At 35.3% G+C, this 16,300-nt stretch overlaps 1 protein-coding gene across 4 annotated transcripts in view; it reads left to right on the forward strand.

The window, feature by feature from the left end:
* Nucleotides 1-14,371, forward strand: part of PAPOLG (poly(A) polymerase gamma) — a 32,282-nt gene extending 17,911 nt beyond the window's left edge. For 2 of the 4 annotated variants that reach the window (XM_040224163.1, XM_040224164.1), the window contains exons 10-23: nucleotides 161-233; nucleotides 941-1,061; nucleotides 1,403-1,487; nucleotides 1,895-1,948; nucleotides 3,709-3,828; nucleotides 4,409-4,518; nucleotides 6,197-6,318; nucleotides 6,557-6,732; nucleotides 7,142-7,230; nucleotides 7,311-7,528; nucleotides 8,092-8,157; nucleotides 8,331-8,387; nucleotides 10,041-10,135; nucleotides 10,305-14,371. In XM_040224163.1, coding sequence (XP_040080097.1) covers nucleotides 161-233; nucleotides 941-1,061; nucleotides 1,403-1,487; nucleotides 1,895-1,948; nucleotides 3,709-3,828; nucleotides 4,409-4,518; nucleotides 6,197-6,318; nucleotides 6,557-6,732; nucleotides 7,142-7,230; nucleotides 7,311-7,528; nucleotides 8,092-8,157; nucleotides 8,331-8,387; nucleotides 10,041-10,135; nucleotides 10,305-10,539 — 1,621 coding nt within the window. In that variant the 3' untranslated portion in view covers nucleotides 10,540-14,371. Of the gene's footprint in view, nucleotides 1-160; nucleotides 234-940; nucleotides 1,062-1,402; nucleotides 1,488-1,894; nucleotides 1,949-3,708; nucleotides 3,829-4,408; nucleotides 4,519-6,196; nucleotides 6,319-6,556; nucleotides 6,733-7,141; nucleotides 7,231-7,310; nucleotides 7,529-8,091; nucleotides 8,158-8,330; nucleotides 8,388-10,040 lie in introns of all 4 variants that reach the window. The other 2 variants (XR_005718320.1, XM_040224166.1) reach the window with 2 other exon arrangements.
* The last annotated feature ends 1,929 nt before the right edge of the window (nucleotides 14,372-16,300 follow it).

A 16,300-nucleotide genomic window follows, 5' to 3' on the forward strand; every position in this document is an offset into this window, starting at 1 on the left:
GAAGGAAAGAAAAAAATTCAGGTTTAAATTAGTTAAAGTTAATGGGCAAAGCAGTATTTGCCCTTTCAGAGATCACTGCTTTAAAATAAGCAGCTTTTAACATTTCATATAGTTCCTGAAATGAGGTCTTACATGAGTTTATTTTCCTATTTCATGTTAGGGAATGGCCAAATCCTGTGTTGCTGAAGCAACCAGAAGAAAGCAATTTGAATTTGCCAGTTTGGGATCCTCGGGTATGTAACTTATTAGTTTTCTAGGAAAAGGACACTTCTGTAAAGTGAAATTTAGTTAAGGATAATTCCCCTTGTTCCTGTTCATCTTCCTTCTATGTAACTATAGTCCTTTCCCTCCCTCTGCTGTGTTTTTTGGTGCAGATAATTTGTGTCGCCAATGCTGATCCAAATGTTAATGGCATTAAAAATCACCCGTATAAGACTTGATGAGTGGTTGTATCAACCAGGATGTCATCATCTGTTGTTTAAAGCTGTCTTACAAGTAATTAGTTACTAATAATAAAATACTGACATATATAAAACATGTACTTTGCAGTACAGTTTAAAGCAGATTCATGGTCTCACGATAGCAGAACTCTCCCCTTGCATTTTAATTTGCTTTTAGAGTACTCATTCCTGGGTAACCAAGGGGAAGGTGTGGAAAGAGGATAGAGGACCATTGGACCAGATAATCCTCTTTGCACTTACTATTATATTTCCTTGGTTCTAAAAGACCGTTGTTTATAAAGTGTACCATCAGTTTAAGTTTGACTATCATACACATCTGACTTCAGAAATAAATGTAGTTGGGGAGGGGAAATGTTCTTCTTAGAATTGAGGAAATGTAGTATTAAAATATATTTCATATTCTTCAGACTTGTGGGGAAATGAAGTGAGGACAACTGAAATAGGAGAATAGATCAATTATTCTGCTTCTAATTTCACAGGTAAATCCATCAGATAGGTATCATCTCATGCCCATAATCACCCCTGCCTACCCACAACAGAATTCTACGTATAATGTGTCCACATCAACTCGAACAGTAATGGTAGAAGAATTTAAACAAGGTAAACCTGTTAGCCCTGTTGCCCTATACATATTCCCACAAGTTTTGGTTGACAACAATTTTATTCTATTGCAGTTATGCCTTTTATTTCTAAAAATTCTTTCAAATGTGTATTTTTTCAGTAATTGGTTTTGCAGAGTATGTGATAATATTAAAAGGCCAAAAATGGAGCCACTCCAGTCTGGTTGAAATTGACTTCTGTGTTCTAAGAAAAAATATAATAAATTTATACTTTTTTTTTTAACCTAGTGATTTGTTGGGGTTAGAGCTTTGAGGGAAGGGTAATTAATACAGGATCTATGATGCTGAGTTTTCAGAATCTGTGTTTCTTTCTCTGTTTAGGTCTTGCAGTCACAGATGAAATTCTTCAGGGGAAATCAGATTGGTCCAAACTACTTGAGCCACCAAATTTTTTCCAAAAGTATAGGTATTTGAAATTTTGCATTGTGTGTGTGTGTGTGTGTGTGTGTGTGTGTGTGTAAGGAAGAATATTAAACTTACAAAGTTAATACATAATAGGTGACAGTTGTCACTTGAATTGTTCAAGTGAGGTAGAGAATAGGTTAGCAGAAACTCTGGGTGATAAGAAAGTCTATACTCTAGTAGTATTAACCCAGTATTTGTGGGGTTTTGGTTTTAGTGAATTGTTTTTAATTAGAGGGTCTAGAATTAATTTTTTGAAAATCAGAGCGTGTTTTAATTTTCATAAATGTCTGCCTGTGTTAGCTTTTTTGTTCATTGGGAGGGAGAAAGAAAAATTAATGATGGAAAGTCAGACTCTAACAATAATTTCTGGCTTTTCCCCCCCTGATTGTTGCTGAAAATTCTTCACAGACATTACATAGTATTGACTGCCAGTGCATCAACAGAAGAAAATCATCTAGAGTGGTAAGGCATTTCAAGTTCTCTGCCTACTATGTAATGATAACATATTTATATGATGCTTTATCATTTCTAAAACACTTTCTTACTTTTCAATTATTAAATATTATAGTGACTGTTGTACTTGACCATGGAGTATCACTGTTTAAGAAATGCTATCAAATTAATGTTTGAGAATTGAAAGTGACATGAGATAAGGATATATGCACAGACTTCTGCTTTTTGTCACTTCTCAGAGTCAGATTTAAGCAAAATGTGAGGCATTTGAATGATTCTGATACCTAGTATATAACCATAATGTCTATACAGACACATATATATACACACATGCTCCAGTCATGACTGTTTTATGGCCCTAAAAGGCAGTATTTTAGATCAAGAATGCATTAAATGATCTGTCCTTCTTGAAAAAGAAAGGGGAGGAAACAGAATTCACTAAGTAACTTTTCATTTACTTGAATGGTATTCTAAACAGGGTCTCTTAATACATTGGACTGAATTTTTTTAATGAACATGTAAAGCTAGATTTAGAAAATGCAGAGGAACCAGTGATCCAATTGCCAAAAATCATTTGGATCATAGAAAAAGCAAGGGAATTCCACAAGAACATCTACTTCTGCCTCATTGACCACGCTAAAGCCTTTGACTGTTGTGTGGATCACAACAAACCGTGGAAAATTCTGAAAGAGATGGGAATACCAGACCACTTTACCTGCCTCCTGAGAAGCCTGTATACAGGTCAAGAAGCAACAGTTAGTACTGGACATGGAACAACAGACTGGTTCAAAATTGGGAAAGAGAGTATGTCAAGGCTGTATATTGTCACCCTGCTTATTTAATTTATATGCAGAATACCATAAGTACTTGCCTGGATGAATCACAAGCTGGAATCAAGATTGCTGTGAGAAATATCAACCACCTCAGATATGCAGATGATACCACCCTAATGGCAGAAAGCAAAGAGAAACTAAAGAGCCTTTTGATGAAAGTGAAAGAGGAGAGTGAAAAAGCTGGCTGAAAACTCATCATTCAAAAAATGAAGATCATGGCATCTGGTCCCATCACTTCATGGCAAATAGATGGGGAAACAATGGAAACAGTGATAGACTGTATTTTCTTGGGCTCCAGAATCACTGCAGATGCTGACTGCAGCCATGAAATCAAAAGACGCTTGCTCCTTGGAAGAAAAGCTAGACAGCATATTAAAAAGTAGAAACGTCACTTTGCTGAAAAGGCCTGTATAGTCAAGGCTGTGGTTTTTCCAGTGGTCCTGTACGGATGTGAGAGTTGGACCGTAAAGAAGGCTGAGCACCAAATGATGGTTTCAAACCGTGGTGCTGGAGATGACTCTTGAGAATCCCTTGGATAGCAGGGAGATCCAAGCAGTCAGTCCTAAAGGAAATCAGTCCTGAATATTTACTGGAAGGACTGAAGCTGAAACTCCAATACTTAGGCCACCTGATGCGAAGAGCCAACTCATTGGAAAAGACCCAGATGATGGGAAAGATTGAAGGCAGGAGGAGAAGGGGACAGCAGAGGATAAGATGGTTAGATGGCATACCGACTCAATGGACATGAGTTTGCTCAAACTCTGGTAGATAGTAAAGGACAGGGAAGCCTAGTGTGCTGCAGTCCATGGAGTCACAGAGTCAGACACGACTTAGCAACTGAACAACAAAATCATCATAGCTAATATGCTATTTGGTTTACTTGGATAGAGCTTCCACATTTAACATTGAAAATTCTTGTCTGTGTTTTTATTTTAGGGTTGGCTTAGTAGAATCTAAAATACGTGTACTTGTGGGAAATTTGGAACGGAATGAATTTATTACTCTTGCCCATGTAAATCCCCAGTCATTCCCAGGAAATAAGGAACATCATAAAGAGTAAGTTAATTATTTTTTTAATATTTTATTTCTTAAATAATGTTACCTGACATATGTATATTTAAGATCACTTGTAAGATTCCCATGTTACATAGCAGTTATTGCTATGTAACAGGCACTGATGGAGGATGATAAATTGTATACTTGAGCATAAGTGATCATGCATTAAAACTAAGTACATGTTGGGAATTCCATGGTGGCTCAGTGGTTAGGACTCTGACTCTCACTGCCCAGGGCCCAGGTTCAATCCCTGGTCAGGGAACTAAAATCTCACAAGCCACATGATGAGGCCAAAAAAAACCCCAACCAAGTATATGCTATGTTGGTAGCCCACAGACCTCAACAAAATCTCCATCACAGTCAGTATTTGGAGCATCCTTAAATACATATTTAGTTAGTCATTTTCAAAGCATTTAATCTGCTTTATAATAACACAGGATAACTTAACATTTTTTTTAAAGAATTTGGCCAAACCATTGAAATTTGTATTTCTGCTTTCATAGAGACCAAGTTTTAATTATCAAAAAGCATCTGTAAAATTATTAAAAATTAATGGAAATTCTTAAATTTTATTTTATAGCAACAATTATGTATCAATGTGGTTCCTTGGAATAATTTTTCGGAGAGTAGAAAATGCAGAAAGTGTTAATATAGACTTGACATACGATATACAGTCATTTACTGATACAGGTAAGACTTTATCATAGAGCTGTGGCACTCAACCTTGGCTGTAATGCAGTATCCTCTGTCTAGGATCTGGCTAACTATATTTTTATAAAGTTCCACAATTGGTTAAATGAACATGAAACATCTATATTATGAAACTATGCACTGCCCTTAAAAAAGTAAAGGCATGATGAGACAATTTACAAGACCTCTGTGGGAGGTGGGAGGTGCAGACCAGTAGGTACGGTATAGTATCATTTATATAAATCAGTAAAGAAATGCATGCATTTTTGCTTAAAAATCATAGACTATCTCTGAAAGGATATATAGTTTTTAATAAAAGAAACCGGTAGAATTGCTTTTAGGTCAAGGAACTAACTGGGTGTATCTGACGGAGGCAACTTCACTGTATACTCATGAACCCTTTGAGTTTTGTACCATATGAATATATTAACTTTTAAAACAAAAAGACTAAAGAAACTCTATAGGTGATTTTTAGTGTGTACAGCCAGTGTTTATAACCAAAGTCATAAAGATTACTTGTTTTTTGACTTTTATTTTACATGAAATAAGTATCAGTCAATACAGGCTTGCTGAATATGTTTCAAAATCAGTGAAAAGAATCTTTCACATCTTCTAAGATTATCTCTGTGGAATATCTTAATATATTTGTTATAAATGTGAGGTTGTCTTAATAATGTGGAAACTACATTTCTACTATTAATATTCTTGGTTAGCCCATCTGAGTTTTTTTGAACTAGCACTCATATTTGTCATGAAAATGCAGGTTTCTCTGCATCACCTTACAACTACTGAATCATAGGCTCTGGGAGTGGAGCCAGAAGTCTGCACATTGAACATGCACTCCTGAGGGTTTTATAAGCAATCTGGAATGAAAACATAGATATAAATTATTCCATTCTAATTTGGACTCATTTTTTTCCAAAAGGAAGGGGTTAGGAATCTCTGTTTATTACAGATTTATAAAATGTTCTCCAGATAGAGATATTGAGGCCCTAAGAGATTATATAATTTGCATTTCACAGTAGATACTGTGCAGAAGAAACCCCTCTCTTCAGTTAGCTTATCATATGAGTATTCACAGTTAACATACGCCAAATAATTGATATAATAGTTAATAAAACTGACTTTTTTACAAGGGGTGAGAAGCACTAGAGTGGGAATCTGGGGCTATGTGTATTTCAGTATTGGCAGGGCATTCAAGGCTATTGAGTCTTGTTTACCTACCTCGATGATAAAGATGTACTTGTAGATGGTTTCCCATGTCTGACAGTCTGTGGCTCGTACAGTAAAAGAAGCTTCCTGGAGGAGGAGAGCTTAAATTGCATCTTGTATATATGGCATTAGGGTTAGCTCAGATTTGGGCAGGTAGTAATGAGAAGAGATTGCCCTTAGGGAAAATAGCAGAAAACAAGATTTAGGAAAACTTTTTTCCATACATTAATTTTGTTAGTGAGATTTGATTATGGGAAAGTCTTAGAAGTTGGATGTGAGGAAACTAGTCAGTACTTGAAAAGGATTGTGATGTTGTGAAAATGTTTTGGAAGTATTTGTTCTGTAAGAGGAATGTGTTTTTGTGTAGTAATGTGGAGTTACTGAAGGTTTGTATTTTAGAAAAAGAAAATAGCACGCTTTCTTTAGAAAGGAGTTTCCCATTTTAACATACTGACTTTTGTTACAGTGTACAGACAGGCAAACAATATAAACATGCTAAAGGAGGGAATGAAAATTGAAGCAACTCATGTTAAAAAAAAACAACTTCATCACTACCTTCCCGCAGAAATTCTTCAGAAGAAGAAAAAGGTGAGTTTGTACTCACCTCTCCAGTCTGAACCCAGACACATGATCCTGGGCCCAAATCTGCATTTTTACAGCATCCAAACCTATTGAGAAGCTTTGGGAAAGTACAGGCAATTCAATCTAGGACTAAAATCTTAACCTTCATTAATCACAAAATATCTTTTGTTTTATCTGTACTTCAGAATTGAAACCATTTTTCTCATTTACATTTTGAAATCCTAAAAGCTTTTTCCTGTTTCAGCAAAGTCTATCTGATGTCACCCGAAGTTCAAGTGGACCTCAATCCAAAAGATCATCTCTGGATAGCAATTGTTTGGACAGCTCCAGAGACACTGATAATGAAACACCTTTTAATTCCCCAGTGTCTGCAAACAAGCCTTCCAAGCCTGATATTCCTCCTTCAGGGGAGACAGAGAGGTCTGCATTTCAAAATTTTCCTTTCAGTCTTCAGTTTATTTGAGGATAATGTAAACTTGTGTACTTTTGCTAAATATCTTTAACTATAAAAAAAAAAATTATTTTGTGAGTTACTAGTCAGTTTCTTATTTAGAATTACTTGACAGTTTGTGGTAATCCTGTGGGAAGTGGTCTAGATTTATGAATATATGGGAATATTAATAGGTAAGTAAACAGAAATGTCCAGATTTTCTCTTTAATTTTTGCTGTTAATTCTCACTGGGTCCTCTTCCTTTCCCCACTGTTTTTTCTTCCTTTGGTGAAATGTGAAAGTAGGAGTACTTGAAAGAAGTAATTTAAACATTTAGTTAAGGTTTTAAATACATACTATTTAAATAATTTAATAATGATAATTTAACACTTTTTATAGGAATCATGTTGAGCCTGCTGCTGTAATCGTGGAAAAGCCACTGAGTGTCCCACCAGCTCAAGGGCTATCTATTCCTGTCATTGGTGCAAGTAGGTATCTACACTTTTCTTAGTTACGATTCTATTACATCTGTATTTAATTACTAAAACCTTTCTTTTTTCCTTTTCAGAAGTCGACTCTGCATTAAAAGCTGTATCACCCCCAGCTGTGTGTACCATTCCTACGGTAGTAGGACGAAATGTCATTCCTAGGGTCACACCTCACAACCCTGTCCAGGGGCAGCCACATCTAAATGGGATCTCAAATGTAACTAAGAATGTTACGCCTAAAAGACCCCACTCCCCTTCCGTAGATGGGTCCTCTAAGAGGTTGAAAGACATAGAAAAGGTATGATTACAGAGTCAGTGGTGATTCCATAGTCAATTTTTTTTTCAAAGTAAACTTAAAATAGTGCTAAAGAAGCTCACAGTTCTTCATAGTTACCTTAGTATTCCATTAGGATTTGACCGTTTAAAAAGAATATTTACCTAACCCTAATAGGATAATACTAATTGTTCATTCTGAATTCAAATTAATAATGTGTCTAAAAATTTGAATGGTTAGTCTGAGTTTCTCCTTGGCTTACGTAAAAGTCATTATTGGTAACTAAATAGTTTTTGAGTTATAATGGTGATCTCCTCTGCCTCCAGTAGGTGGTGGTATAAGTATTTTATTATCATCTCAGTAGATCAAACTGTAGAAATTAAGGGTGTCAATTAAATTCAATCTGATTTAAATTATCTTTGCTCACCAAACCTGTTTGTAAAAGTTTTGACATTAGCCTGGTCACTAATTAGTTTCTCATTTTATATAGGCTTATATGGTTTTATAGGTAATAAATAGCACCTATAAATAAATAGTACCTATTTAATAGGTAATAATAGCACCTCATTTTAATGTTTATATTTTAGTTTATTCAACTTGAATCAACGTTTAAGGAATCACGTGCTGCTGAAGACAGAAAAAGAAAATCAGTGGTAAGTATATTAATAGTGTGCTTAAAAATATTTAAAGAGCCATGTATCAGGAAAAGTACTATATTCAAAAGTAGATCAGATTTATCTCTTAACTTTTAGTTATGGCTTATATCATGTAGAAGTAAATATTTGCATATAGGAACATTTTCACTTGTATGTAATTCTGTTTTTAGGATGCCATTGGAGGAGAATGTATGCCTATTCCAACTATTGATACGTCACGCAAAAAGGTAACAGTCTAATTTGTAAGTAAAATAAACAAGTACGAGTTCATAGGTAATCTACAGGTATAAAAAGCTCATTAAGAAGAGCCTAGCACTAGGTGAAGGAAAGCGTTAATAAGATTTTTTCTGTGTCCTCCACATCAGCACTGTAGTTGGAAGTTGGGGATGGAAATAGAGTATATGAGCCTAAATGTATGTATCTCAAAAGTCTAGGAAAGAGGGAGTTGTTCAAAATTTCATGATTTATTCAAGGTGTGTTCAACTTCTATTTTTATTTTTAAAGAAGCAGTTTAGTGCTCAGCACAGTAATTCCTACCAACACTTGATAGTCTTTTGTTGAACCCCATTGCTTACTGATGAAAATCAGGCTTGATAGTTGGAGACCATAGTTAGTAATATTTTGGAGGAACCAAATATACTGGTATATAGAGTGAGTATCTTTGAAACATGACCTAAAGAGCCCCTAAATCTTAATTTAAATATTTTCAAGGGATTAACATTTTAGCTAATAATGTAGGTACTCGTGTTTCTCATCGTAGTCAACTGTCACCCTGCCAGATTCTTCAGGATGTATTGACAGTTCTAAAGCAAAATAGAAAATGTCCTCATACTTTCTATTAGTTGTAGAATTTGTACAGTTTAACATAAGAGCGAGTTACAAAAAATAGAGGTGTATAATTATATAATGTATGGTAATGGAAGAAAAAATTTGAGGTGGGTATTAAAGTGTGAAATGAAATGTCTGAGTTTTACTTTAAAAGATTTCAAGCACAAAGGGCAAGGGGTATAACCCAAACAACTATGGCAAAATTTTAATAATGTCTGAGTCTTCATTGTGGCATCTTCATCATCCTTTCTGTTCTTTTATGCATGTCTGAAATTTTTCGTGTTTTTTAATGGTTGCCCGTATGATGTAAGGGTTTAGCCGAGGTAACATGAAAGGAGAATTACTTCTTGCAGTCTTCTCTTAATGACTTGAAGCTAACATACTGTTTCCATCACACAACTATCTGTATTTTAGGTTTCTATCTTTGTTTCTCAGTTTCATAGACTTGCCTTCATTATGTAATCATCTTCAGTGTCTTCAAAAGCCTTCATAGAGATGTTGCTGAATTGTACCGTCACTAAAGTTACCTACCCTGACTGCAAAGTCAGTTTTCCTAAAAACTTAATTATCTCACAAGTTGGGTTATTCTCCATGAATGTTGTACAGAAACTAATTGAGGGATATAACTCGATAGCAAGTTTCCCTCTGTATCACACACTCATTTCTCACCTTGCACCCTGAGAATTTCGTGTTTAGTGACCGTAGTCTTCCTGTTTTTCTTTACCATTGACTCTGAGGAGGATTTTGTTCTCTGTGCGTTTCTCAATGTAGAAGTGTCGATTGATTTTACACAGCCCTCTTTTTTATTCATACAGCCCTCCCACTTCTGCCCTTTCCCTGTCCCTTTGCTTTTCACCTGTTTTTAAGTCCCCCAAACAAGAAGTACCTATGAACATTGGGAAAAAGTATTCAACGCATACTTGAGTGTATAGGAACTTAGAGCTCTTGGCAAAAAATTCAGACTTTTGTTAGTTTTACTCACTGGACCTTTATAATATGTATTTATAATATGTATTTGTTTTTCCTTCTTTGTTTCTATTTCTTTCTAACAGAGACTGCCCAGCAAAGAACTACCAGATTCATCATCTCCAGTTCCAGCAAATAACATCCGTGTCATCAAAAATTCCATTCGGCTGACCCTAAATCGGTAAAAGCAGTGCCTCCTTACTAAAGTGAATATGCAATCATTTAGTGGCATAGATGCAGCCACTCTTAAAAACAGAGTGAGCTGTCACACATAAGATAAGGTGAAAGTTACAGTCATCCGCCTAACGACCTTGAAGTGTTTTTTTGAACTCTCACACTTTGACCTGCAGATGCTGTAGCATTCTCTCATTGATTGCTACATACACTTCTCTGAGGATCACCTGCTATCAAATTGTCATCTGCAGTCTTATGGCTTTGCGTTGGAGGTTTTACTGCCTTAACTTTCGATGCTTGTTTCTCTGTTATGGGAACCAGTTCTTGGCTCTTTGGACACTCATAAAACAAGTCCTGAAATATCCACCGCCCCCCCCTTTTTTTAAGTCTTATGTTGTAATCATTGTATAGAACTGAAAAAATTGAAGAAAAAAAAAAGTCTTGTAATTTTCCAAATGTTAACACATTTACTTTAGCATTGAAGCCACTTTGTGAAACCTGAGAGAAATGAATGTGAGGTATCTTTTCTGCTTTCCTCATTTGTGTAGATGTACTTTTTGTCTGTTCTGTTGATTTAAATTATTTTTTCTCAGATTGGCACATGAAATACTTAAATTTTATTTTTTTGTGCCTTTCTGTCCAAACGTTGCATAGTTACCAGGGAGGATTAGTCCAGTGATTACATAAGAGTTGGGCACCATAAATTCTCTATATTTTGCCTCCTGTGGAGGCCTTTGAAATGCATCTTTATTAAGAATCAAAATATAACCAGAATACTGAAAGTCAGTATATGAACGGTGAAATTGTTACATAACCTATCTCATGCCATTCTTGTTAGTTGACTGGTATTTTTTACTGAGGAGCAACTCAATCCGGCATCAACAATAAAGATACTTTAAGTATGGCAAAATTTGTATTTTTGACGTGTACAATTTAACTTGGCATGATAATTCCTGACCATTACGTACCCCCACAACTTCAGTTTCTTCACAGACTAGGCATGCAGAAATAAGCAGTGGATTTTATTGAGACCTAAAGGCATTTTTGATGACATTGTTACCAACCATTAATTGGCTCAGGACCTTTGTAATTTTTATTTAAATATGAGTTGTCTTTTTTTACACTGCTTTTTTCAGTCCTTTTCTTAATATTTTTTAAGTTTCATGAATGCATGCTCCATTTATTGAAGTCCATAACCATGTAATTCTTGTAATATGTTGATTCAGTGTTTTGTAAATGAAGTCGTATGTATTTTCAGAGTATTTTTGTATGTACTGTAAGATACCATCTTTTCAAAGAGAAAACTTTAAAACCTTTACTGTCTCTCTTTAGTCTAATTTTTTAAATATGGATTATGCTTGAATTAAAATGAAAGTGTATAGATTACACAGGCAGGAATGCTGGTATATATTACCTTCCTCAGCTTGCACTCACCATTTAGCAGGTCTAGTAGGAAAAACAAAATGGTACATTTGAATAGTGCAGGGAGAAGCCCGTAGTTGTATAGTTTACAGAACACACAGGATGCCATTCAGCCATTGGAGTCATAGTCCAGTTTTTCTTGCAAGCCCTTTACCATTGAGCTGAAATAACTTGAATTCTGATTGTCAGAAAGCAGTATCCTTCTTCTCCCCTCCTGTTCCTGACCCCTGCCTACATCTCTGAAATGGAAATTCTAGTGTTTACTTCTTAGTTTTCCTTTGTGAAAGTTAAAGAATAGCAAGGAGAAAACAATGGTTGTTCCTTTATTTATTTTTTACAAAGGAAAAGACAAGAATGAAATCCCATGACCAAATAGTAGCTTCCTTGGCAAAACTTTTTTTAGCTGACCCTTTTCCTTTATTCAGGTATTTTGAGCTTTGTTTTATAAATATTCTATTTGAGCAAAAGTACATGATTAGGAAAGGACTGAATAATTGTCATGTGACTCAAAACATTAAAAACTTCTTTAAGGGCTTTAAGAATTCTTCATACATACATCCAAGTTTCACCTACTATGTAACCAATTCTTTGGAGTAACTAGTGGAGTTTCTCTTTAATAAGAAAGCAACAGGCCTAACCTTTGTACTGTAGTATAGTCATATCTCTTGTTTTAAGTGTCCATTCAACGTGGGGTTAAAGACATAGCCGAGTGTTTAACTCCTCAGAGACAGCATTCTTCAACCTGTTTGCTGACTGGTTCGGGGAATTGATGAGATGCTTTTGAGATGGTGGGTTTGGTCAGAAATGACGTGTTTTCTATCCCAAACAGTAGGTAGAACAATCAGTACAGTTGACCCTTGAACAACACAGATCTGAACTACACAGGTCCTATATGTATGAACTACACAGGTCCTATATGTTACCTATACATATTTTTTCAATAAATATAGTACTTGTATTTTTATCTTACAGATCTTTAAGTAGGGGAGATTGCAATATGTAGAATCAAATGAACTAGGGTTTGAGTCCTGATTCTATCCAAACTCTTTTCAGCTTCCTGCCCTTGGGTGAGTCATGTATCAGTTCGTATGTTTTTGAGACAGAGTTAGCAGTACAGGTGTTTTCAACTGGTATGAGGGGTTCAGCACCCCTACCTCCTGCATTGTGCAAGGGTCAGCTGTACATTTTGTTATCATGGTAGGAGATGGGATTCCAAGTAAGTTAAGAGGTGGGGAAGGAATGGTCTGTGATTATGTGCTGTGTTCAGAGGCACTAGGTGAATGTGTTTGATTCTAAGATGTGTTTTATTTCAAGTATAACTAGAAATATGTTTTATAAAGTCAAATAACCTGTTCTGTATGTGGACAACACATTCATTTTCATGACGGTATTAAATTTTAATCTTACTTTTCAGTGACTGGCTCTAAAGAATAATATATATCAAAGAAACGATTATCTGCTAGTTTAAACCTTAGGGATTTAACTAATTTGAGAGACAGGATACATGGCTTAAAACCTCGTAAAATTAGGGGAAGCGGATTTTACAAGACTGTGTTTACAATAAGAGTTTTTGTCTTAAGACAGCAATTTGGTAACATTAAAATGCTTACTGTCCTGTATAGGCACAGAGAAGTGAAGATGAACAGTGTCAAAATGGGCTAAACTTATTTTCCACGGTGTCCACCACTTCAAAATAGGAACTCCCAACTTGCAAGATCATGGACTGTAGGGAATCCCTTGCAAATATATATAAGAAGTTTTTGTTCATATGCATATTTTTGAGGGGAAGTTCATACTTTCATCAGTTCTCAAAATGGTTCATGACACTTAAGGAAAAAAAAGTTAGGGACCACAGCTTTACAGGATTGAATAATCCCAAGCTTTGGAATTTTCTTAAGATTTTTCTGTGGTATATTTCTGAAAATGTACTGTGGCTCTTAACTAGTAAAGTGGGCTAATGAAAGACTCTGGAATACCGAATTTCTCTTTTCAGGTTTTCTTTATATATCTCAGATGAAACTTTATCAGTATTTAGAAAAAGCCTTATGATTGGATTTATAAATGTCTTCATGTTAACTTCAATTCATTAACAGGGTCAAACCAACAAATTTCAATGTAGGAATGATCAGAGTAGAATAGCTTAGAATAATCATTAGAAATGGTAAAAAGCAGAATTAATAATTAAAGATCCTAAAATAATAATTAAAGATGCTAATCCTTTGATTTGGTAGCCTTAAATTTCTTATTCCTCCATTGGTTCAGACTGAACAGACCAATAAATAGAACTTTAGTGTAAAAAAATTTTTTAATAAATTATATGAATGCATAAATAAGTACCTATTAAACCTTCCAAAGCTTGGAATTTAAGTCATGATAATAGTGATGAATATAGTGCAAGCAATAGAAAAAAGCCAGTCTCAAAAATGGTAACTATTTCCTTAGGATTTTTTAAAAGAATTGTACAAGGTCAGAGCCTTCCCAGATTTCCTATTTTTTTCTGGAGTTTTATATTTGAAGTTAGTTGAACATAAGATTATCATCAGGCTTGCTCTAATTTTTTAATGTATTGCTGCATTTTTAGCAAGGACCCAAGTAATTACCTTAAAAAGTACTTAGGATATATTTGAGGTAAATGGTGCTACATCACTTCACAGTATTAATGTAAAATGAATGCAGCTGCTGCTCCTTTCTAGTTAGCTGTTTGTGTAATTCATATTAATTCTCCTGCCTTTTATTTGGATTGTCTTAATTTCTTAGTTGTACACACAAGCCTCATTATCTGTCTGGAATAAGTAATATAATAAACTTGCTTTGATAAATAGGTATTGGTGATTGACTGATATTATTTGGAAGTAAGTTAAAAGTACCAGACGTCTTTACTTATATCTCAGACTGACAGCCAGTTAGTTGGTCATTTACCTCTCAGACTCTTTGGCAGATAATGGGATCCACTACTTGCTTAATACAAAAACAAAGCTCATACTCAGTTTGCCTTACACGGAATATCTGATTAAACATTAGCAAGCAGTAGCGTCTGCCTCAACCATTGGGGGCAAAATTCTATCACCCTTTTGGTCAGCATCAGGCAAGCAGACTTCTCTGCTAATGGCTGAACAGCAGTGCATTTAGCAGTCAGATCTTGGGTACTGTCCACAGAAGTACAAGCTACAGATCTTGTCACCTTCTTGTTAATGAACTGTGACTTGTTTGTAGTCAGCACACCTATCTTGAATCTAGAACTGAACGAATAAGAACCTGTGTCTGCATCAAGATATTAGCAAGCCACAGCACCAGTGGAAACACACTTGACATTTATTAAGCTAATTATAGCAAAGCCTTTTGTATGGATTGAGCCATGGATAACAGAAGGACTTCTAATAGTCACTTGTAAAGTGCACTAATTGGAGCGCCAGCTAACCATACCCAGAGCGGGAGTGTCTGATGAGGGCAACTCATTGCTCCTAGGATCTAACACAGTTATCATACTATGCTTCATGTGTTACATTAACATCATAACAGGTTCTTTGGGGATCTGACTGCATGCATTAAGCTATTATGAGCAAGATAGAGTCTGATGCTTTTAAAAGCACACGTCCTAAAAACTATCTTTCAAACCATATGAGCCAGCCAAACTTTATTACTTATTAGTCCTTAAAAACCCTTCCTTGCCAATCTCTGGTTACTAACATTTTGAGCCTAATGGCCACATAAAACCTTCCATGATAACCTGACCACAGTCTCTCATCTACCTCTGTATCGTGTTACTTTTCAACATTTCAGTTATTTAACTTAAATAATTTTTCTGTTTACCTACTTGCTTTCCCCTGAGAGGTTGCAAGTTGGGAGTAGGGGCCTCTATCCAAGAATCTTTGTGTAGTGGGTGCCCAGAAAATTCCTGAAGAAGAAACTGAGTTAGTCCTGTTTAGTTGGTTGGTTTTTGATAATTTTCTTTTTAAATTGAAGAGGCTTATCTAGAATAGAGAGGCCTGATGAAGAAACTAAGAAACAAAACTTAGTGAAAATCATTAAAGTATGTTTCTCAACTTTTTTTTACTGTGAAGGTCGTTAAGATACATTTTTCAAGCTCTTTCAACTGTAATGCTTGGTTTTAAACATTTTATATTGGAAGCCAGCACATGTATACGTATATGAAGCCAGCACATGTATACGTATATGAATATGTGTAATTTATATATGTATATACACACATACATAATTGAAGCAAGTTTCACAAAATGCTTTCCTTACTGTGACAAGATGCAGGTGGCTATTTTAAGCACTAGCTATGATTTGACTAAGGTGCTTTCACTACCTCTCCTGAGTTGTGACCTGTTAATACAATTTGGAATACACTACATTGGAAGTTTTCTTTCCCAAAGTTCATGTCAAATTTGGATCATCTTTATACAGTCTGTTCTAGAATGCAAACTATTAAAGCAAATAGTACCAGAAAGACCAATAGTATAAACCGTGAAAGAGAAGTAGGTGAAATATAGCTATGCCTTTCTCCTAAGGAAAAAGGTTAACCAAAAACATATTTGCATCAACTGATAGCAAAAGGGGGGAAAAGATGAAAGCTGAAAAATCAGCAAAGGGCAAAAATTGGAACATTCAAATGATCTTTATTTTAGTATTGGTCAGTTGACTTTAGCTGGCCAAGGGGTGTCATCAACCCCTGGATGGTGGACTAGGGGATAAACTAAGGAATGACAGGTATGTCTTGTAAACCAAAAGTCACTCTGGTGAGATG

This window comes from Oryx dammah, unplaced genomic scaffold, assembly GCF_014754425.2.
Source record: "Oryx dammah isolate SB20612 unplaced genomic scaffold, SCBI_Odam_1.1 HiC_scaffold_25, whole genome shotgun sequence".
Lineage (NCBI taxonomy): Eukaryota > Metazoa > Chordata > Mammalia > Artiodactyla > Bovidae > Oryx > Oryx dammah.